The sequence below is a fragment of the Cygnus olor genome, chromosome 8 (assembly GCF_009769625.2).
Source record: "Cygnus olor isolate bCygOlo1 chromosome 8, bCygOlo1.pri.v2, whole genome shotgun sequence".
In the NCBI taxonomy this organism is placed as follows: Eukaryota; Metazoa; Chordata; class Aves; order Anseriformes; family Anatidae; genus Cygnus; species Cygnus olor.
Window position 1 is genome coordinate 1,808,105 of NC_049176.1, and position 22,846 is coordinate 1,830,950.

The following is a 22,846-nucleotide window of genomic DNA, read 5'->3' on the forward strand; positions in this document are numbered from 1 at the left end:
AAATGCAATATAATAATTCTGAAGGTTGACTATAAATGTAATCAGTTGTAGTAAAGTGAATGATTAAATATTATGGGTTTAAATTTACTTTTTACTGTAAAAGTTCTGAATTTTTGTTTGCATTTCAGTGATATTGTAGAGCACTTCTTTTTTTTGTTTGAACAATTTAGGAGCTCGCATGAAGTTAAATCAGCTGTTTTTTTTTTCCTTTGATATATGCAATAATGTCGATGAGCAATAAATTGCATGTTGTATGCAAGGTATTGGTACTTTGTAATAAATGAAAGAAACAGTTTCTTATTTTGTGATTTGTTTTTTTCTTACTATGGTAGTAGTTTATGTACCTATAGTAATAAATGGATCATAAAAGGACAATTTACCTAGGGTTCAGTTCAGAAGCAGCTGGCTCGTTAGGGTATCGTGAAACTGTGTGCTGCGTCTTCATTTCTTTAGAAGAATGTGGGGAGTGAGTACAAGCTCTGAGCCAGACTGGCTGGACTTCTGAAGGGTAAAATTCTGTGTAGGACCTCACTGGGGCCAGGAACGTAACTTGAAATTATGTTGCGTATTTGAGGAAAAACTTACCTTTATATCAGGTAGTATAATTGTATTGTACTGTACTGTAGTACCACGTTTCAGGACATAAACCAAACACTTTTCTGCAGGCTGCTGGGATAAAGAGCTACTGCCATCTGTGTATTATAGATGTGATGCATTGCACAGTCCTTTCCTGAATACTCATACAAGCAATTAAGCTCCTTAATATGGCAGTTCTAGATTTTGTGTGTGTGCCCATGAACCATTAATTGCATAGTAAAGCTTGGAGCTTTCTCTTAGCATGTTCAGAGGAAGTTGCTGTTTTATATCTTAGCCATTGACTTCCAAACACAAGAATTGCTTGTGTTTCTCTAAGCTTTCTGTTGTATTACGCAGTGGTTAAGTTACTAGAAGAAGATAAGCAGTGCAGTGTTTTTTACTCCCCCCCCCCCCCCCCCCCCCATATTCTAAGGGGAATTTTGTGCCATTTGTAAATTATATTCTCAGAGTACTAATTTTGCACTGTTAGTGTAGAAAATTACTCATTAACTAGTTGGTCTGTCTGAAAGTGACTCAGGCTGGGAATATCTGGAAACCTTATTTGGGGTCAGATGCTATATAGGTCAGATTTCCAACTGCTTGAGAACAGACAAGGGGGGCTTGGTGGGAGGCTTTAGTTTGGCACCGGATGGCTTTTACCACTGAATGGTAGAAAGGAAGGACTGAACATGGCTGGGAACAAGGAATGCCTTTTTCTGAGCCATTCTTAACTTGAAAAATTCAACAAATCTTGCCTGAAGTCTGAGAAACCTCTCCTAAGATACAGAAAGTGTATTGTGTATCCACTTCTATGTAATGTTTTGGGGCATAGCTGCTCTTCATTTTCTCCCTCGTGTGTTTTTTTTTTTTTTCTTCAGTCTTTTGTGTTCTTGCTGAAAGCTATCTTTTGTTTTCAGTACTTGTATTGGTGTGATACTTCTGAATTAGTTTATTATTTTATTGTCTTAAATTTCACTGTGGGTATCTAATTTTTTAGATGGTGGACTTCTGTTGTGAGTATATTCTGGTTTTGCTCTGCTTTTCTGAAGTTGAGTCCACAGCGTAATATACTTAGAGTGTATGCTTCACTGAGGTTGTGATCCTGCTTGAGTGTGATGGTGGAAACTGGGGAGACAGCGACTTACTGATGTCAGCAACACACTGTACTTTGAGAGAAGTGGAGAGTCCGTGGAGAAATGTGCTTTATGGTAGAGTCCTTCTGCCACTAACCTGAAATGTTTGGGAGCAAAGATGTCACTTAGTCTACAAGAGGCTCTTATTCAGCTGCCTTGTGAAGTGCAGCACGGGAAGACCGAAATCTAGTTCAGTGCTGTTTACACAGCTGTTACTGAGCGGTTTCAGCAAAGCCAAAACTCAGATAGCATCAGAGGTAAAAAATAATGTTTTTGAAGGCATATAGAAACTCAGTTACAGACATGGTGCCACTTTTCTAACTCCAGGCTCTCACTATACTGTGCTAGTGAATTCCTATGTGCAGAAAAGCAAGCTGGAAACAACTTCCTCTGACAGTAGACTACAAAAGCGCAAAAATGAGTGAAAGGACTAGTATCTGACAGAGCTTCACACTCGTGTGGTGCTCACAGCGTGTGGCAATGACCTATTTAATAAGGAAGATCCTGTTTTGAGAGCTGGTATGTGAACGCTTTCTTAAAAGCACTCAACTTCGAGAAGAATGCATAAAAGCTATTTCTGTGTTAATTCAGGCACGTGGAACAACTTTCGCGGCCTTAGCAACGGAACGTTAAGCCCTCAGACGCGGAGGGTGCCCTCGGAACCGCCTGTCTGGGGACCGATGGCGGTGTAGGTGCGAGGCACAGCCCGCCTCTTCCCCTGGCTCGCCGCCGGCCGCTGCTCCTGCCGCGGGCGCTGGGGTGGGCGTGGGGCCGGGGAGCGGCCCCGGCAGGGAGCGGCCCCGCTCAGGCGGCCCGGCCCGGCCCGCGGGGCCTCGCAGCGGGCGGGCGGGCGGCGGCCCTCAGCTGGGCGCAGGCGCGGAGCGGGCCGGCGGCGCCGCGCTGTGGACAGGCCCGCGCGGGGAGCGCTGCCGCGGGGGCACCGGCAGGGCCGGGTCGGGCCGAGGCAAGGCAGCGGCGGCGCTCGGGGCCGCGCGGCGGCGGGCAGCGGGAGCGGAGGGCGGGCGCAGGCCGCCGTGCGGTGCCGGTCGGCGACGGGGGCGGGCCTGACCTTGCCCGCGGGCGGCCGCCGGGGCGGGCACAGGGGTTCGCGGGGGGCACCGGGCTGCAGAGACGGGTATCGCCCGCGAGGAGACGGAGTCCCCCTCTGGCCTACGGGAGTTACTTCGCTGTGAGCCCTGCTGGAGGCTGCGGGCTTATAGTTAGGCTGTTGCTTAAATCGTTTTTTGTTTTTTTTTTTTGGATGTTTTATAAGTAATCTGTGATGCAGCGATATACCTGTATTTGTACTGTAGTAAATAATCATTGTGGTTTTGTTCTACAGATGTTTGCTTTTTGTTTTCTTCAGAAACTTGCTCTAGAAAGGCCCGGTGTGCAGAGGCCATGGGTTTGTCTGCATCGACCCCAGCTGCTGCAGGCCAGCCGCCCGCTGACCCATCCAAGCAGCATCAGGCAGCATCGCCACCTGCGGAGTGCCCTATGCACCAGGAGAAAAAGAGCGGTAATTGTGCCTGAAGCTTAAGTGGAACTAACTCCTCACACTGAACACTGACAAATATTTCTCAGAAAGGAAGATGACTCTACAACAAAAACTTGAGTTTTTCCCCTACCTTGCAAGTAGTTTGCAAGTAACCATTCATAAAAAAAAGTCAGGTGTTCACCAGAAGAGGTGCCTGCTGTAGAACCTGCGGGTTGCTCCTGCTTGCCATGCTTCAGAGGGGGCAGACCCACCAGGAAAATGCCCAGGTCACTGTGGGTGGTTGCTGGGAGCAGGTGGTTGTCGCTGAAGAACATGCATCTGGGAAAGGGCAGCAGAAGGGTGAGATAAGATAAATGTCAGTATAAGGAGAAATCAGCTGTTTGTTGACAAAATGAACACGCGTTGTGTTAACGTTGCCATGGAAATTCTGGCTACAAACAGCTCAGTGTAGGGACCAGCGTGGAGCAGGATATAAGCATTCAAGGACTGTGTAAGAAGCTTAGATCTTAACATGGTGTTGGGTTTTAAAATAGGAAAAGTTGGAAACTGTAATAAAGTTCAAAAGAAAAAGTGAAATACCAGTTTAATATTTACATTAGCATTCAATGAACTGTTTCCCGTGTCCTGTCATGTCTTAGAGACTTCATTTTGTAGCAAAACATAAACTGTTTTTTTCCTGTCTTTCAGGTTGTCCAATGCACATGAAGACTCCTGAGCATAGGACTGAGAACACAAATAATGTTCCTGCACATCAAGAAAGAGCGTATGAATACGTAGCATGTCCGGTGAAGTCTGGTGCATCTCAAGGGAATGATGACATAGATCCTAGCAATATGGTAACTTTCACTTAGTTCACATGTTTTCTTCAGTCTTGTTTCTCCTGAAATATTATCCCAAAAATGTAAAAAGTGTTGCTGCGAAGATGGAAACTGGCAATTAATGTTATTTTTTCATTTTTAATTTGCTTTTTCTGATTGTATATCCAAATATTTGAGAAAAACATGTTAGATCTTATTTAACATTCTCTTTTTCAAAGTTATGTCTGTTTGATAAAAGGTGTTTTTCCACTTTGTAAGTATTTTATGCCGCATATTTCTATTTGTTAGTTGCGTGCGTGGTTTTTATGTTACATTAGTGGTTTCCAGGTTCTGTGTAATAGTGGTATGCATAAGTTCTGATTTAGGTCTCTCTGAGATTTCCTCTGATTTACAAAAACGCACTGCTGATTTGAAAGATGAAGTTTAGACAAATGGTGTCCTTTAGTCTTCAGTTGACACAATTGTGCAGAGTTCTGCAAAAAAAAGAGAGGTAACTTCAGTGGACTTACAAAGGCTGAACTTCTTGATCTTTGTAGCAACTGATTAGTTATGCTTAATTTTTTCTCAAACACTTAAAAAAACACACCCTTTTTCTAGTTCATTGTTGTTCCTGCTCAGATGATTCTCCTTGTTTTCTAGATGCCTCCTCCTAATCAGCTGCCATCCCCAGGTCAACCATTTCCATTGTCAACTGTTAGAGAAGAATCTTCCATTCCTAGAGCACATTCTGACAAGAAATGGGTCTATCCTTCAGAGCAAATGTTTTGGAATGCCATGCTAAGAAAAGGGTAAATACACAGAATTACCAGATGAAATCTGTGTGAGCCTGTAATCCTGAGATTTATGAAACAGTATCATTAGTTGTTATTCATCAATAATATTTAAGAGTTTGTGGCAGCATATTCCAAGCAGCAAACAATTAACTTGAATTTCTAAAAATAACCATTTTTATAAACAGCTTTAAAATAAAGGGTGAGCTGGTCTCAAAGACCACACCCTCTTCTGTGATCTGCAAGATGGTAGAGAATGTCAGGCAACTGCCACTATGTCAGAAAACGTTCTTAAAAGTCATGCATAGGTTTGGAAAAAACCTTGTATGACTGCCTGCTTTCAAATGCATTTGGTTTCAGGCTAATCCTATAAACTGAGGAAAAGTTCTATGAATCCAAGAACTTTTATTTTGACTATGTAAAATTGCTAAAAAATTGAAAATAAAAATTGACTGGTAGATGTTTTCTGTCTATACAAAACTTCAGTGTAGGCAAGATCTAACGGGTCATTGCATTGTTTGTACATTCTGATAACTTTCTGATCCAGAAAAGCTGTTAACTTAATCTGTTGACTACAATTTGTGTATCTCTGTGATGATAACATTGACAACTATGCATTTACACAGAAAATGAAGTGGTTCTCAAGATGCTTAAGCAGATGAGCCAGCAGTTACCGTTCTAGCTCTGTCTTTGCATAAACCCTTAAATCTCTTGATTCAAAAGCCCATCAGATAAAATGAGGAAAGTGGAGGAATTACTCAGTTGTAAATTGTTTTCAAATTCTTATTTTTAGGTGGAGGTGGAAAGATGATGACATAACAAGTGAAGACATGACTAACATCATTAAGATTCACAATCAAAATAACGAGCAAGCTTGGAAGGAGATTTTGAAGTGGGAAGCTCTTCATGCAGTGTACGTACATATGAAATGAAAAGCAAGTCCTTTGGTTTAGCTCATGCTTTTGTACTCCTTGGAAGTAGGATGTCTTTCTAGTTTTTGCGAATATATTCTGGTGCTGATACATTTAAAAAATCACGATCTTGTAGGATCCCCCATTTTTATTGCCGGGTAGGAAGATTATTCAGAAGAGCTTGACTAGAACTAAATAATTATGGTGGCAAAACTGATCAGCCTTTTGGTGGTGTGTATGTAATGTAGATTTGGAGAAGTAAAGCTTCTTACTGCATATGTTTATTTGGGGACGACTTAGTTTCCCTCTTTGTTATGAAAAAGATGAGGAATGTAAATGTTGTTTTATACTGGTCACTTTTAAACTACGTCACTTTCTAGGTCAGTATAGTCCCTGGTCCTAGAAGACACAGACTAATTAAATGTGATGTATGTAGAAATTGTTTTCTGAAATTCTATGACCTTTGTTCCAGCGTGGTTTGGATTATGTTTTTTTGTTCTTTAATCATTTTCTATTCTCTAATCCATTAAATTTGTGGATTAGATTTGTGGATAACTACTCTGTTGATGAGTTAGAACAGTTGTGTGGAGCATATCAAAAGTACTTTATCACTAAATGCTGTCAAAAACTGGGGGACTTTTCAAACCTTAAAAAAATAGCTGGCTTAGATCACTGTGATTAATTTTTTACTGTTGCTATTTCTCCTATTCCATTTTTCTTTTACTAAAATAAATTACTGTCGTGGTTTAAACACTTAAAATAAGACCTTGTTTTTTAAAAGTAAAAACCATTTTCTCTGTTCTAATTGGGTTTGTAGGGAATGTCCATGTGGACCATCACTGATGCGGTTTGGAGGCAAAGCGAAGGAGTACTCACCAAGAGCCAGAATACGTTCATGGATGGGGTACGTGGGCATGAAAGTAGGACTTCTGGTGAGGTGGGAGAGTAGAGAGACATGTCTGAAAACATAGTGTAGAAGTAACTTAAAGATGTTATGCAAATGAAATTGCAAGTTATAATTACCAGAAGATTTATGTAGTAGTGGGGGATCTTATACCAGCATCTGGATAAATAAATTCTCTTAAATACAACTTCTACTCCCTTTCCCAGTTTCATACTATCTACCCATTAAACTGTCTGCACTGTCTATTATCTGTCTTCCAGATATGAACTTCCCTTTGACAGACATGATTGGATTGTTGACCGATGTGGAAAAGAAGTGCGATATGTTATTGATTACTATGATGGTGGAGCAGTAGATAAAAACTACCAGTTCACTATCCTGGATGTTCGGCCTGCATTTGATTCTCTCTCAGCTGTATGGGACAGAATGAAGGTAGCTTGGTGGAGGTGGACGTCATAACTACTACACTACTCCTGTTGTGTGTAATCAAAAAGGAAACCACTGTCTTCTTAGACTGCGGATAAGTGGACAGTAGGACTTGAAATAGAAGTTGACTGCAACTGTGATTTTCATCATCACCACTGTTCTTTGGGGGGGATGTGATGGGTAACGGGGGTATGGGGAAATGCCTTGTTAAGTACACCAGTGGTCTATGATACATATTGAATTAAATAATAAAGTTACAGTAGCAAAAACATGTATCTTAATTTTCTTAAGAGTTGGGATTTATTTTTTTTTGTCACAGATACTGTGTAAGCTTTCTTTCTTTAATTTCATGTCTCCAGTGCTGCGCCAAATACATCAGGTTTCTGGTTCTTCTGACTGGAGTTTTGAGGATTACTTGAAAAATAGTGAAAACTGGAAATTTCATGAATGGTTTCACATAGTTACACTATTTACATACTCAGATGCTAAAGCATAAAAAATTTGGTCTGTTACAAACTGCATAGTTTATTAACTATAGAAAACCACATAATTGTTTTTACATGAGCACTTTACCTGTTCAAACACGTTTTCTCAGAAAATTTCAGTCAGATCTAGTCTGTTAAAGGAAATACAGTATGAGTATTTTTAAAGGTATGTTAAGTTGAAAACGTGGAGAATATACTTATGCTTTAATTTGCAATTTATCTTGAACAGAAGAACAGGTGATTTAGAGGCAGGAAATTAGTATATCAGTTGCTTTTAAAACAATCTAAAAGGAGATAGGGTGGATCTTTAATGGATATTTATTTGAGTATTTAAAGGGTTTGTTTTCTGATGTAAGAAAATTGTATTATTTTAGTGTGCTTAAGTATTTTTGTCTTTATTATGTCTTGTAATGTGTTCAAGACAAGCTGTATTTAAAGAATGTTTCATGTATTGCATCTGGATTTTGCATCTTAGTTTCATCAACTACAGAGTAGTGGTTTTTGTATATATAATACAGAGTCGCACAAGGGTGTATGACTGTGTAGTCATGTTTCTGCATGGTGATTATAGTGAGGCATATTACAGATGTGTAGATAATTTGGCTAAAAGAATATCCGAAGTGCCAAGAAATAAGCGTGATTTGAGTGCTTTCTAAGACTTATGCACGTTAATGCTGTGGGGCTTAAATATTTGAGTGATGTTTGTGCTTAATAAGGGAAACTAACATTTTTTAAGTCTTCCAGTGTAATAGCTTTATTCCTCCCTTTCAGCATACCCTACTGTTGAGAATGAGACCTCCCTGCGAAACACTTGGGAATAGAAGGAATAACCAAGTATTATGTTGTAGCTTCTCAAGTCAGAGTTTCTTCATGAAACTTCAAAACTTTTAACTGGGAACCAGCTGTACAATAATTTTCTGAAAGTAGCTATTTTTAACTGACAATAGAGGCCTTTTTTTCCCCCCCCCCCCCTCCTCCTGACAGGAAAACACCTTAGTACTTCAGTGAAGTAGCTCTTCCCATTTAGGAAAATTATTCAGGGAAGCCACCATACTTTGTGGTACCAACAAAGACAAATGGCTCTTACTTCAGAGGCAACTGTCTTGCAAGGTAGAAATAAATCTTAACCAGAAGTCAAAAATACTAAAAAAAATTAACCCTCATTCTTATCCCTTTCCACTTTTCCACATTCCTTTTCCCTCTTTTTCAGTGAACCATATATATATAAATCAAAAATAGTTTGGAGAAAAAAAAAAGTAACCTTCAATCTGAGTAGGCAATATATATACTAGATACGAGGAATGTGTGAGCTTGTATGAAGCATTGTATCTGATAAAAGAGATGTTCCTCTCAGTTCTAACAGAACAGACTGAGGGCCACAGCTTTTTGATTTTTTTTTGATTGATTGTTTGTTTTATGTATGCATTTGGTAACAATATATATGGAATTCTGATTCTGTATTTCTCACAAATAAATATGGAAAAGGTACAACAGTGGAGGGAGTGCTTCAGAAGCTTCAAACTAACCTTTACTGTTGATTTCGGAAGCTTGACATTAAGTGTGTTAACAAAGACTGTAATTGCTGCTAAATCTGATAAAAGATATCTCATGCCACTTCATGAGTTTACTATCTTATGTTATGTTCCCTATTTCCTAGATTCAAAATCGTTCTGTTCTGTGAATTCGTTCTGTTCTGGAATTCATTCAACTATTAATAAAATGCAGTTCTTTGTCATTCAAACAAAAAGGAGAATCAAATAAATATAGTTTTCTTAATGTTGGTATTTGGTATATATTTCTAGCTTTAAGAATTATTAATATAAGCTCTTTTATGTATTACATGTGAATTTTTATAGTCTGTTACAACACATCTTTGAATATGTACTGCTCATACACTTACGAGAAGACAGAAAAAAAAAAGGACTAATTCAAGTAATAGCCAACCAAACCAGCAGATTTCAGAATAAGAGCATATGACAATTATTTTCATCCTGAGTCCATCTAACTTCAGAAGAGAGGAATTCAAGTTTTTTTTCTTTTTTTTTTTTTTTTTAAATAATCATTAGAGTATAAATTAAATACTTTCTACAAGACTTTTCTAAGACTTAATGAAATAAACATGCAATTTTTCCCTTTTAGGTTTGGGTTACTTTCTGCATGATGTTGGCAATTCACTATTTCTAAGATAGGTGTCAGTGTGATTAGAATTCAAATATAAAACTTAGAAAACAGTGATTTAAACTGTAAATTTTTACCCTTCAGGGGGATGGTTTCACTGTAAAACTATTATCTAGGGTTGCTGAAAGGTAATGTGCATGCGCGTGTGTGTGTGCAAGTAAAAATACATATATCTATATCCCTCCTATGTAAGTATAGAAAGGCATGTAGCATTGATGAAAAAAATAATATGAAAAATGATGAAAAAAAAGGTGAAGTATCCTGATCAGGCCCTTTCAGGGCATTTTTGAGCACTGTCAAGCTCCCAATCGCAGTTAGGCTGAAAGAGAAGTTCAGAACCTGACTACTTTTAAACAAACTTAGCAGGCAACTTCAGCATGCATTTTTACTCTCAGTGGAAGAAAACGCATTCTATTTATTACACTGTCTTAACTTTGTTCAAGGTAAATTACAGGCAAAGATCTATACGCAGTGAGTCAAGTAAGCATTGATTCTTTTGGCATTGTCAGTAAGAATCTATGGTCATACTAGATACGTCATTTTGTAAAAAGCATCCTTTCCTATTTGTGTTAGATGATGAATCACTTTTATGTGCATCTTCAAGAAAAAATGGCTTGTCAAGCTCCTAGAGAAAGAATCTGAAATTCTTTTATGAATGTGACAGTTGCTTCTATTTAGTCTTAATACTTGTATGTCAAATTGTGCAGAAACTTGTGGGTAGAGTACTAGTCTTGACTCCAAACCTAGATGTGTGGCCTTGAACACATGTGAAAGGATATGTTATTTACCCTCCTGAACAGTCCTGCTGATTCTATTCAGGGCTACTCACAAGACATGACTGCATCTTTGCAGCATACATACGTATGTTTATGACTGGACTCTGAATTAATTCAATTTTCAAAGGATAATATCAAAGTATTGGAAGCGTTGGTACTGTTTTTAGGCCTCGTTGAAAAATTTAAAATAATACACTGTTTCCTCTGTTGAGGAAACTCTGCTGAGGAAACTCCATTGCAGTTTGGACCATAACCTGTCTTAGAAAATAGAAACTGTCACATTTGTTTTCAGTGTAGTTAGTAAAAAGAAAATCAAGGACTAAGTCATGATTTTTGTTTTCCAGTGTGTTGCCAATTCTGTGGTAACTACATCAAATTTTAGCAGTTTTTCTTACATGCTGCTGCTCTTGCCTTCAGCTTCTGAAGACCACAACCCCATAAACCTTCTGTATAGAGATAGCTAAAGCTTTAATTGATCATTAATAGACTTTCAAAATGAGTTTCTATCTGACAAAAGATTAAGTGTCTTAGGGAATTGACTTGAAGCAGTATGATTAATAGAGGATAAATGCAAGGGCCTTCAAAAAACACTGCTAGACCACAAATCCTTGAAAAATTTCCTTCTAAAATACTTTAAAGGAAAAGCAATATATATATATTTGTCTCTCAAATTGGAGAAGCCTTTTTAAAGATATCAATGAGAATTTATTAACTCTAATTTTCAAAAAGTAAAGAGCAAAATGTCATGAAAATGCTGAATTTTACTTCAGAAGAAATGATTCATTTTTTGGCAGTTTTATTTGCAAAGTAAATTTTAAGTTACATGAATTTATTTCAAACAAACAAACAAAAACAAACCACAAAACAAAACAAAAAAACACCTGCTTTGGGTGAAAAAACAAACAAACAAAAACTTTTCTACTCATCATAATTGAGAATACTGAGGAACAACATCGCTTCATGTTTTATCACAACTAGAGGGGTTGCTTCTCCTTCTGCCTTCTTTCAACTTTCACCTTTTAGGTCATTTTGAGTGATTTTTGCAAGTTTTTATGTTGCTTTCTATTGGCAATTTTTGTACAAGCCATTTTTGGGAAAACTGGCACCATTGAGACAACACTTACTGATGTTACTAGGGAAATAATGGCTTAGTTTCTTAGGTATCTGAAAAATCAGTGCTATTTAACTTAGTTAAGAACAGTTCTAGATGGTAAAAGTAACATTGTCTGCATTAGAACTATTAACGTTGGCGTAGCAGAAGATAGTAGTGGCAGCTGTCTTATAGCAATACTGAAAGATGGATGTGATTTGTATTGCACTTATAGATGAATTAATACATACAGAAATTGTGAAGGAGAAATTAAATGTTCCCTTAAAAAGTTTGAGAATTAAATTTTGCGGCTAAATGATTTTCTCTAATCAAAATGTTTACATCACCTAATGTCTCTGAGATAGGTATTAAGTGGTGTTTAAATTAAAATAGTATTTTCTTTACACTCCGTAATAAACATTTTCATTTAGGTAACATTGTTGTAGTGCTTTTTGTTATGATGCTTACTCTAAAACTGTTAAATAGAATCTTCCAAACTGCTAATTTCTAAGCATAAGTTGTAAATGATATATTAGTAGGCTGGGTGAATTAGGGTAATTTGTGATTTCTCTTTTTATCCAAAGGTAAGATTATAGCATATGTTAAGCATATATTATTTTACTCTGTCCTGATAACCAAGACAAACTGTTATCATGGAGTAATTGAAAGATGATGTTAGTCACTTGAGTATTATTCTTGAATTCTTGAAGTTTCATTTGATAGGGCTCTAGAATGCTGTCATATAAAATAGGAAACCCTCCAAATTAGTTATGTTTCTAATTTAGAAAAATGCCTATGTAATGTGTGCACCTGTGGAGGCAGGTTAGCCCTGAGCTTATTCATATGATGTTCTCACCCATGTAAGCATATTCAGGTAAAAGCTTTGCAAGTTCCTGGACCCAGCACCAAATCCTGGAGGTACATCAGTTTCCAAAGTATCTGTGTCTTGGAAGCAGCAGCATCTATTCCAGGTGAAACTACTGTCTGTTCTGTAAAGAATCAGCACAAAACTTAGGGGTAAACAGGCAAATTTGACCTTAATGGATATCCATTTTTAACGAGCTTTGCAGAAATGCTGTCCCCCAGCTCTCCCTTTCCCAGCAGTATCATCAGCTTAGCCATCACACTCATGCCGTGGTTATGGGCTTCTCATTACTGTTTGCTCTGTGACCCTTGAATGGGCAACTGAAGTGATTTTTAGACTCTTTTTAGTGGTCCTTTAATGCCTTCTAGAATACATACTTTTAGGACTGCATACAGTTGTGGTAGCTGGGACAGGAGGTTGGCTGGCATGGAAATGATGGCAAAAGTATATATAGATGGATGGTCCAAATCAATATTTTTTTTCAAATGTCTGTCTACTCCTCTGTTATTCACCACTCAGTTTAGGGGAGAACAGGTCTAAATGCACACTTATATCTAATCACTTCTGGCTGTCGATGCAACACCTGATTGATTGGGGGGGGGTCATAATTATTGTAATCGGAAAGGAAAAGATACCACTTCTGCAAATAACACGGGGGAGAATAATCTTATTGATCTATGAAAGGTTGCATTCTGTTTGCTTTGTCAGACAAAGTGGAAAATACTGGTATCAGCGGTATTTATGACAGGATGCTGAAGGTATTTTAATATAGGTTAACTCTAAAAAGTGAGATTTTTTTGAACTTTATTTGCCATGTGTTGATGGGAAAGCAGCCATTTAGAGACATGAATATAGCTGATGTTTTTCTATCAAACACTACAATGTTTGAAGAAAAAAAAAGTGAGAAAATAGATCTTGACTTCCAATTTAATAGTAATGGAATATGAAGGCCAGATTGTAACTGTAGAAGTTCATTTCAAATTTAAATATTTAGCATTTTCACTAGTCTGCGAATACAAGAAAATTTATTACATTAAGATGGAATTTAGATCTTTGACATGAAGCTGATATTTTCATAGTGTGAAAAATATCAAGCTGACATTATACTGTCTCATTTGATGACTTCCAAATGTCAGAGTGCAGTAACTTATTCATAGGGACCTCAATGTCTTGTGATAGTGTCAATTTAAAAGACATTTACACTGACTTTTTTTATTTAAACATGTAAAATGGAATATGCAAAGTGAATGAGGAGAAGGGGGAAAGACCAGGGGCAAGAAAGTTCTCAATAATAGAATAAGGCACTTTTAAGGCTAATTTCCACGAAGCCTTCTGACAGCTGCATGGACTGCTGCCTCACAGGACTTCTGACAGCTCCAGTCTTATGTCTGTTCACATTATTTCACTTGTTCCCAGCTCAGCACTCTGGTATTTCTTGGTATTTCAACAGAACTTATGGCATTAAAAATAGAATGATATACTTTCCTGAAAAAATAAGCCCCTCCTCATCCCTTGATTTTAAAAGTGATTTGTAATAAATAAACTTCAGTGATGTATGCCCACTGCTGTCTAATCTTTCAGCCTCCTGTTGCATTTCCAGTTGGGGAGTCTTACAATATGGAAAACATTGAATAATATCTCTTTGAGGTGATTAGACCTGTGCATTATAACATTGCCTGTAGAAGACCTCAGTCAAATGACCACTAAAGGACCATAAAGCCACCACAGTTGACTCCAAGAAGCACGAATTTAACCTTCTTTGAATACAGACACTGCTGATGTGCTCATGTGTACTTGTGCACGCACCTGTGCATGTCAGTATCTATCAATTTGGTCTGGGGTACTACGTGTAGCTGTAGCACAGTTATGAGGGTGTTTCTTGTATCGTGACTGTGTGCTGCCTTGAAGAAATGTGTTGCAGCTGTGAAGGCCAACTCCATGCTGCTGTGGGTGCCTCAGCAGAAAGGATGGGCCACTGCTTTGCTGCACAGGTTGTGACTTGACCAACACCTCTGTTACAAGCGCTGTGCGTTTATGCAACATGGCTCTATTTAAAGCATCCAGTATGGGCCAGGAATTGTCATGCCAATTTTTACACCTAGGCACAGTGCTTATAAAAAAACACCGTTAAGAATCGCGCTGGCACGTTTCATGCTCCCAGCAGGTCCCGTTTTACATCGTGCTGGGCTGCGTTTGCAATCAGTTGTAACACGTACTCGGGTACACCCGGGACAGGGCCGGGCGGCCATTTCGGGGCGGCGCTGCCCGCCGGGCGCCCCTATCTCCTTCCCCTGCCCCCGCCCCGCTCCGGGCACTCCCGCAGCGGCGGCGCCCCGGCCCCCACGCCCTCCGGAGCCGCTGTCACCGGCCCGGCCCCGCTTCCACCGCCCTGAGGGACAGCTGCAGGCGCAGGCCGGGGCGCGGCGCTGCCCCCTGCCGGCGGCGGGGCCGCCTATCTGCGGGCAGGTGCGGCCATGTCGGGGCAGGCGCTGGAGGAGCTCTCGGCGCTCGCCGCCATCTACTGCGAGCCGGACGCCTGCGAGGTGCTGGCGGTCTCAGGTGACGGCGGCCGCGCCGGCTGCGGTCCTGCGGCGGTGGCCCTGCTCGGCAGGGCTGGCCCGTGCCCGCCCTCCGAGGCCCCCCGCTGCCCTCGGCCCCTGGGAGCGGCGGGCGCTGCCGTGGCTCTGCTCGGGGCGCTTCTTCCGGCCCGGCCCCGAGAGGAGGCGCTGCGGGGCCGCTGCCCACCCCCGGCGGCAGCGCAGGGATCCGGCTTGCCTGGGGAGTCGGCTGCCCGCGCTGCCTGTCCGCACAGCGCCCCGCCGCTTTGGGTGTAGGCTTTACGGGGGTGCTGCGGGTTTGCCCTAGGTGGGAAGGAGAGAGTGCTTGCTGCCGTCAGCTCCCGGGTGCGGTGGGATGGGAGCGCAGTGACCGTAGGTTCTGTGACTCCACGTTGTCTGTGCCAGCCTTGGTGGCCATTGTTCAGAGCACAGTTTTTAGAGATAAATTGTAGCAGTCTGTGCTGCTATAGTGCTGAGGTGCCCCGTCAGCAAGGGACAGTAAATCTCAGTAGATCCGATGTGCACTCACAGTTACTATCGGGAGGTAAGGAAGGCTGTACCAGGCAGGACGTGCAAGCAGTGTATGTCTGCTCAGATCCAGAGTACGGGTAGATTTTGCTCAGTTCCTACTAGAGATGTGACACCTGTCCTGTATACTTTTGGTGATTCTGTATAATATGCGGTTTCCCTGGTGTCATGGGCGCTGTTGTAGCATGCTGCCCAGCTCCACAATCTAGCAGTGGCTCCCTGCCAAGTGCACTGCAAAGAGGTTACCCGGAGAAGGCTGGTAAAACCTGATTAAATGTCGTGCCTTGAGATCTTGTCTGCATATGTACTCAGCCCCAAAGTACTGAGATGGACAAGGAAACACTTTGTTTCTTTTTCTGTGAGAATGGTTGAGCACCAGCAGGGGTTGTTCGGAGCGGTTGTGGCATTTCCCTCCTTGGAGATCTGCCTGTGGCCCCTGGCCCTGCCTGAGCAGGGGCTTGGGCAAGATGACCTCCAGATGGCCCTGCCCACCTCAGCCCTTCTGTGAAAACTGCTTTGGCTGCTTTGGTGTGAAATTGTACGTGGCTCTCTTAAGTGACTCACTTTAAATGGTTACTAAGAAATTCATTGAATAAAACCCAAACTTTCATTTTAAAATAGTTGTAGAAATAGATTCTCAGAAAACAACAGGTAGCTGTTTGAAAAGAGAACATGTAGACAGCCTCAGAGGGCTGAAGACATCAGTGTCTGCATGGAGAACAATTAACTGAGGTAATCTAAAAGTAGAATTGTTTTGTGTCTAGATCTGCGTGACACACCTCTTGCTCTAGTGTAGGCAGGTAGTTCTGATATTTTTTCAAGTGGTATTTAAGGGTATATTTTTAAAATATGGTTGATGAAATGTTTCAACTGAGTTTTATTTTCTTAAAAGTCATAAAGTTCAGAAATGTTTTTTTCAGGCATAGTTTGAAAATACAGTATCCAGGCTTAACAGTTGTTCATTTAAAAAAAAAAAAAAAAAAAGGTAATCATATCTGAGCATTGCATATGCATGTCTGTTTCTCCGAGTCTGTTAGAAAAATATATGCACATCCTTCTCCGTCCTTCATATACAGCAAAATGTTTTTGTGTTAATAAGTTACCAGGACATAAAAGGCTTAGAAGCCTTCCTGGGACATGAAGTGATGTGCCATGAGTGCACAATGGGAACAGGTTATATTTACATTGGCCACATTGTTTTCATGATGTGTTAGAATCATGTATATCTGGCTTATTTCCATTGTTTTCTGCTGGAATTGAGAATATCATTTACAGTATTGATTGTTGGTAATTTTCTTACTTTGGGAATTTGCTTCTCTTTTAATTTGCTACAAAATCCCTAAGTTAGTATAAAATAAAGTTTTGCTGTATTCACTAGCTTATGTTTGATTTGTCTCTCCAAACTGTATAAATTGTCATTGACAAACAGTGCACAGAGGTAACTTCCAGTAAGACTGTTATGTTCTGCTATCCCTAATATATAAAGAATAATTTGCATGTATCAGGATCAAAAAGGAGGCCACTGGGGATTTATGGTTTTGAGGAATGTAAGAAAATGCTTTTGCAGATCTCTGGGCATGCTAAAAACTTCAGCTTCCCAGAATTTAATAGTGAACTATTCAGAATGTAAAATATGTTTTTATCCAAACCAATGTGTTGATGAATTTAAGTAAACTAATTACAGTGTATCTTTCTTACCTTGTGTGTCTATTTAGAAAGATTAGTGTTACAGATAGAAATCCATAATTTACTTGTTAATCTGTTCTCTTCTGGTTTGCTCAACCAGTTTGCTATAAAAATATATTTATATATTCTAAGCTTGTACTTTAATAGGTGCCATTTTCTGAAATTAAAAATAGACCGCATGTGTTGCATAAAATGCCTTTGGGCAGGAGAGGAGGGGGATATCTGTCTGGTTGACATGGAACACAAGAAAAAATCTGAAGTATGCTAGAGCTAATATACTGATAAGCACGCCGCTATGGGGGAAAATAGGTTAAAATGTATTGAGTTTAGCCTTATTAGCACATTAAATGCCAACAGAATGGTCATACCCAACCCTTTATTTCAGGAATAATCACCATTTTGTTGTGAAGGCAACTCAGACCTTGTAGTGTGTGCAAACAAAGGAAATATTTCTTTAGAGCCTAGTTACGAAGGACGGCGAGCACTCACTCTTTGTTCTGCCAGCAGTCTGCAGTGCTGGCGCAGAACATGGATGCTGCAATGCTTAAATAAACTTCACACATTGTAGCCCCACGAACGTTTTGAACCAGTTCTCCTTTTTAAAAGTAAGTCTGCAGCAGATGTAAATGAGCGTGGCTGGGCTTTTCGCGACGGCTCAGAGTGATAGAGTGATACACCTTGGGATGTGAGGCTGCGTAGCTGCCTTTGGATTAGTTCATCATCGCCGGGAAAGGTGTGAGATTGTTGCAGTCTTACAAATGTGATCAGGGCAGCAGGAGGCCCTTGCCGAAGAGGCAGGTTGGCCTGTCTGGCTGTCCCCTCAGTTAGTTTGAGTTGGTGAGACCAATCGTGACAAGTCAGTGAAAAATCCTAGCACGATTGTCAGAAAGGTAACTTGGTTTTCTATCACTGTAATTAAGCTGGCAATAGCGTATTGTTCTTCAGCTCATCTATAGGCTGTCCATCTCAAAATTTATTGGCAACCTAGTTTAAAACAAGGTATCTCTTGGGCAGGAATCTGAGGATGTTGATGGTGTTCAGCCAAACACCACTTGCTTTCAGCCAGCAGCGTGCCGCTGGAAGGAGCGCTCTGTCAGGCATGGTGCTCAGCCTGGGAACTTACTTGGGTCCTGGGAGCTCCAAGGCAGGCTTTTCTTCTCGGGTGTGTGCTTATGTGTACTGAGCCTAGTATAACGGCAGAGGAGCTATAATTGCTGGTGCCCAGCAAGGAACGTTTGTCAGGGCTGTTTCAGCTGAAGATGGAGGCTGGAGTGGGAAGGCTTGAGGTCCCCGGCCTAGCTACTGCCCGTCAGCAAGTGCTGTGCGTGGTGCCTGCTGCCAGGCCGGTGCTCTGGAGACTTGAATCTCTTCCAGGGCTGGTGTGCTTCTCTGGAATAAACTTGCCTTAAAAGCAGTCTGGAATCTTTAGCAGGGTCTTAGAAGGCTGGAGAGCAGCTTCTGTCGGCAAGGAATGAGGCTTTGACCCTTAGTGCCTGGAGGTATGGGCACGAGTGGGCGTAATCTCATTTAATTCGCTGGATTTGCATCTTCTACTTTTAGCACCAGATCTGACTCCATTTACGTAGTGATGGTCTGTAGTTGTTTGAGGCTTCATTATTGTAATGCTACAGTTTACTTTTTGTATTTGGTGGGTTTGCTCATTTTGTGATGGCTCTGACCTAGAATGTTCTTCATGTGAACCAAGAAGGAATTTTGGAGACAGACCCTTGGCTAAGCAATCTGAAGTACTTCTGTCTGTCCAAGTCACTTTTAGTTTCTTTCACTTATTTAATATGGTTTAAATATAAAATCATAGAGAGTACTGAGGTTGGCTAGTAGTGTCAGCAATGCTAATCAAACGTAATTCGAATGACTGTCGTGCAAAGGAAGATAAGGTAGGGGGAGAGGAAGGCAAATCACTTCAAAAGAGCTCCTCGGAAACTCATCTCTGCTCTAATCTGCCTTTCAAATCTGTCTTCTCCTGCCCTCATAGAATGAATCAACCTGACATCATTAGCTTCTTCTTTTTTTTTTTTTTTTTTTTTTTTTTTTTTATTTTAAATAAGAAATAGGGTGAAGTGTTTGGAATGCATCAAAAGGGTGAAGCAGAGAACATCTGAAGAAGTTCACCTTTTATCTGATACCCTTGTTTTTGTTGTAGAAGAGGTTAGGTCTTTGTCCCCTCTTTTCACGTTATGAAGTTTTGTATTGTTTTTCTGTGAAACATGTTTTAGTCAAGAAGGACTTTATTGCAGGAATTACTGTACATAACTTTCATATTGTGTCTTGGATTATGTGATTTGTCAGGAGAGTGTGGTCTTTTGTCCTTCATGCTACGTGCTGTATGTATACTTTTCACACTGAAAATGACTATATTCTGAAATACACCAAGAACATATTTTCAGTACGTATCCATATATATATATATATACACATATTTTATATATGAATATGCATATATGTATATGTGGATGTTTATAGTATTTCATAGAATCATAGAATATCCCAAGTTGGAAGGGACCCATAATTTAAGGTCATTTAAGGACCCATATGTAAGGTCAACTGTACAATAGCAAAGTTTTAATTTTCTCATTCCAAATGTTGTAGATGCAGAGAAGTTGACAGAAAAGAAATAAATATAGTTTCTCTGAAAGTTGTAAGGGACAAAGAATCTATGACGTTTTTTCTTTCTATGTCTGTTTTCAGTGTTGAACTGCTTTTGAGTGGTCATGTCTTCAAAAATACTCAGTATAAGGCTGTTTGCCTTGTGCTGGTGTTGGTGGTATAAGCCCTACAGATTTTTCTGGGAGCAAAGTTAGGGCACTGCTGAGTCCCTCTATTTTCAGTTGTCCTTGCTACTGCTATTGACCTGTAGAAGCTGACTTAAGTGTTTCTAGGATGATTCTTTATTACTGGCTTGTCTAGACTTTAAAAGAGCCAAGAGGTGTGAATGCTTTATAAAATGTGTTAAATAACTTTCCCTCTAATATGATATGGAAGTGTTTCATTTCAGGATTCCCTGCAAGTACAGCTTGAGGCATTGTTTGCAACCCATCCCCTGTTGTGTCCCCCTCCCCGCCCAAAAACACAATTTTTAATATAGAATGGCAGTCATTTGAGTTGAACTGATAAGGAAAATAGTTGAAAAACATATATTATTAAGTTCCATTTTAAGCAAACTATTAATGTTTATTTTTTATACTTTCCAGAAACGCATGGAATCACATTTAGAATTCAAATCAACGTGAAAGAACTACTGGATACAGATATACTTTTAAAGCTGTTATTTCATTTGCCAGTTAATTATCCATCAACTCTACCAGAAATTTCTGTTAACTCAGACCAGCTTACAAGGGCCCAGTGTACGGATGTGAAAGATAAATTACTTGAACAAGCAAAGAAACATCTTTCTGAACCCATGGTGCATGAGCTGGTTCTTTGGATACAGGAGAATCTTAAATATGTCATTAAGCAACCAGCAACAGTTTGCAATGAAAAAAGTACTTTGTCAAAAGCAGAAAGTACAGAGGATGCTATCTGGATGCTCCTTTTGCATTTAGATCACATGAGAGCAAAGGCAAAATACGTCAAAACTGTGGAAAAATGGGCTTCAGATCTAAGGCTGACTGGAAGACTGATGTTCATGGGCAAGATAATATTGATTCTTCTTCAGGGTGACAGGAGCAACATTAAGGTGCAGGAACAATGAATGTTGACTAGTTCTATCGATTTAGTACTGAAACCTGTGTCTGAATATTTTGTGTGTGTTTTTCTAAGATTAACAATTTTGGAAGCAGATTGATCATTAGGAGAGTAGGAAGGCCCAACAACTTTATTCTGTATTTAAGAAATAGAAGTTATTATGTGAGAAGGAAACCAGTGAAGCATGTAGCTCATATTCCTTTGCTTACCACTGGAATTATACTCCTCTATTCCTTGTGTTTCCTGACTGTAATATGCCCAGATTCATTCTCCTCTATTTCTGAAACACTCCAGAAAATATTCCAGAAAACAGAAAAGTTGTAATGAGAAATTAATAATAGACTATTTGTAGCTCATTCCTAACTGTCTCCTTCCTTGACATTTAAGCCACCTGGTGCTCCCTCCTGCTGCACATTGGAACTTGTCTGTGCTTACGTTTTCTTGCTGCATTAGGCAGGCCTTTGTGGTGATACTGGAGTAGAATGTTCTTATTTTTCAAACTCAAGTTCTCTGGGTCAGTTAAGAATGTGCTCAACTTCAAGCTGATGAATTGAAACAGGCATGCGCTTTTTGGAATCGTCGCTTTCAAAATTTGATTTCTGTGTTCTGAAAAAAGATCTTTGTTTCATATGGATTTTTGAATTTTACTAAACTTCAGAGATACTAGGTGACATTTAATATTTTGTTCTTTTTGTCACTTAGGAGTACTTGATTCTTCAGAAAACTTCTAAGGTAGATGTGGACTCAAGCGGAAAGAAATGCAAAGAGAAAATGATTAGTGTACTGTGTGAGACAAAAGTACAATCACAGCATAAAAGGTATAATTTAATACTGTTGTGGACAGAAAAGTAACTGAATAGATAATTACATTCTGACAAATTGAGGCATATTCATGAATTTCTCTTGTACAATGTAGGTTTCAGATGTTTGAAGTCAAAGAATATTCAACACTGGATGAGCTACAAAAGGAATTTGAAACTGCAGGACTTGCGACTCTCTTCTCTGAGTTTGTGCCTCCTCTCTTAAAGTAAAAATAAAATACTGGACCAAAGCCGCAGTCGATTGCAGATGCTGCTGGAAAATACAAAGACTAATTTAACAAACAAGATTTTCTGGAGAAAAAAATTGAAGTATGTATCCTTTTGCAATAAGGAGAAAGCAACTCATACATATGAATTGATAATCTTTTGACTTCTATGCATTATAACTTTTTCAAAGGAATATGGAGTTAATTGTGATATTTGCATGGCAAACATGAGAGACGGGGAGGAAGTCATGTTAAAATAAGTCTTTCAATTAAACTGTTTTTCAGTCCCTGTTTTCAGTGTTTTGTTTTTTTTATCTTTTGTGATAGTGGTCTTTCATAAAGGCCTGCTAGAAAGTATGACTAATTTCACTGTGAAAGCTTATATATTTTTTTAAAAAGCATAGCAAAACAGATTTGAATACAAGAGGACAGCATATACTTAATAATCGTCAGGTGTTCATCTGCTAACTTTTCCTTCTCTATTTACTTGAATCTGTAAATACTGGAGTGTTGATTTCAAGAAAAAGTTCATGTGATTTTGGGATCTAAACAAAAACTGGAAGTGTCTTTGTGAATGTTATTCTAAAATGTATAAAGCAACTCAAGTGGAGAACTTAAATTGATTAAAATGATGTATATCATCTGAGGTAAAGCCAATTGTATTTTCTTTCATAGTTTACAGATTTCTTTTTGCACTCTGGTTTTACTGACTGCTTATTTAGATATCTTGACTTAATTAAACTGTTAGAGCAGTATATATAGAGACTTCAGTCTTCTATCTCTCGAGACTTATGTTAAGTCTTCTATCATTTAAAAGCTGGTAGGATATAAGTCCCTGTTGAAACGTACCCACCTGTAGCATTTTTTTGAGGTCAGTAGCCTTGGCCATCTTACAAATTTTTTTGTCACTAGTCT

The 22,846-nt window shown here is 39.5% G+C and overlaps 2 protein-coding genes across 3 annotated transcripts; both read left to right on the plus strand.

The window, feature by feature from the left end:
• Positions 1-2,549: 2,549 nt before the first annotated feature.
• LOC121074167 (holocytochrome c-type synthase) lies at positions 2,550-7,305 on the plus strand. 2 transcript variants are annotated; one of them, XM_040565884.1, is made up of 7 exons: positions 2,550-2,673; positions 3,076-3,228; positions 3,895-4,043; positions 4,665-4,813; positions 5,589-5,708; positions 6,524-6,610; positions 6,871-7,305. In XM_040565884.1, the coding sequence occupies exons 2-7, from the start codon at positions 3,111-3,113 to the stop codon at positions 7,067-7,069; spliced, it is 822 nt and encodes a 273-aa protein (XP_040421818.1). In that variant the 5' UTR covers positions 2,550-2,673; positions 3,076-3,110; the 3' UTR covers positions 7,070-7,305. The 2 variants fall into 2 exon arrangements, with proteins under 2 accessions (XP_040421818.1, XP_040421819.1); XM_040565885.1 differs by lacking the exons at positions 2,550-2,673; positions 3,076-3,228 and adding an exon at positions 3,347-3,546.
• A 7,542-nt stretch (positions 7,306-14,847) lies between these two features.
• RWDD3 (RWD domain containing 3) lies at positions 14,848-22,578 on the plus strand. The gene is made up of 4 exons (XM_040565768.1): positions 14,848-14,989; positions 20,412-20,896; positions 21,607-21,722; positions 21,821-22,578. Exons 1-4 carry the CDS (start codon positions 14,905-14,907, stop codon positions 21,933-21,935), a joined length of 801 nt encoding a protein of 266 aa, XP_040421702.1. The 5' UTR covers positions 14,848-14,904; the 3' UTR covers positions 21,936-22,578.
• The last annotated feature ends 268 nt before the right edge of the window (positions 22,579-22,846 follow it).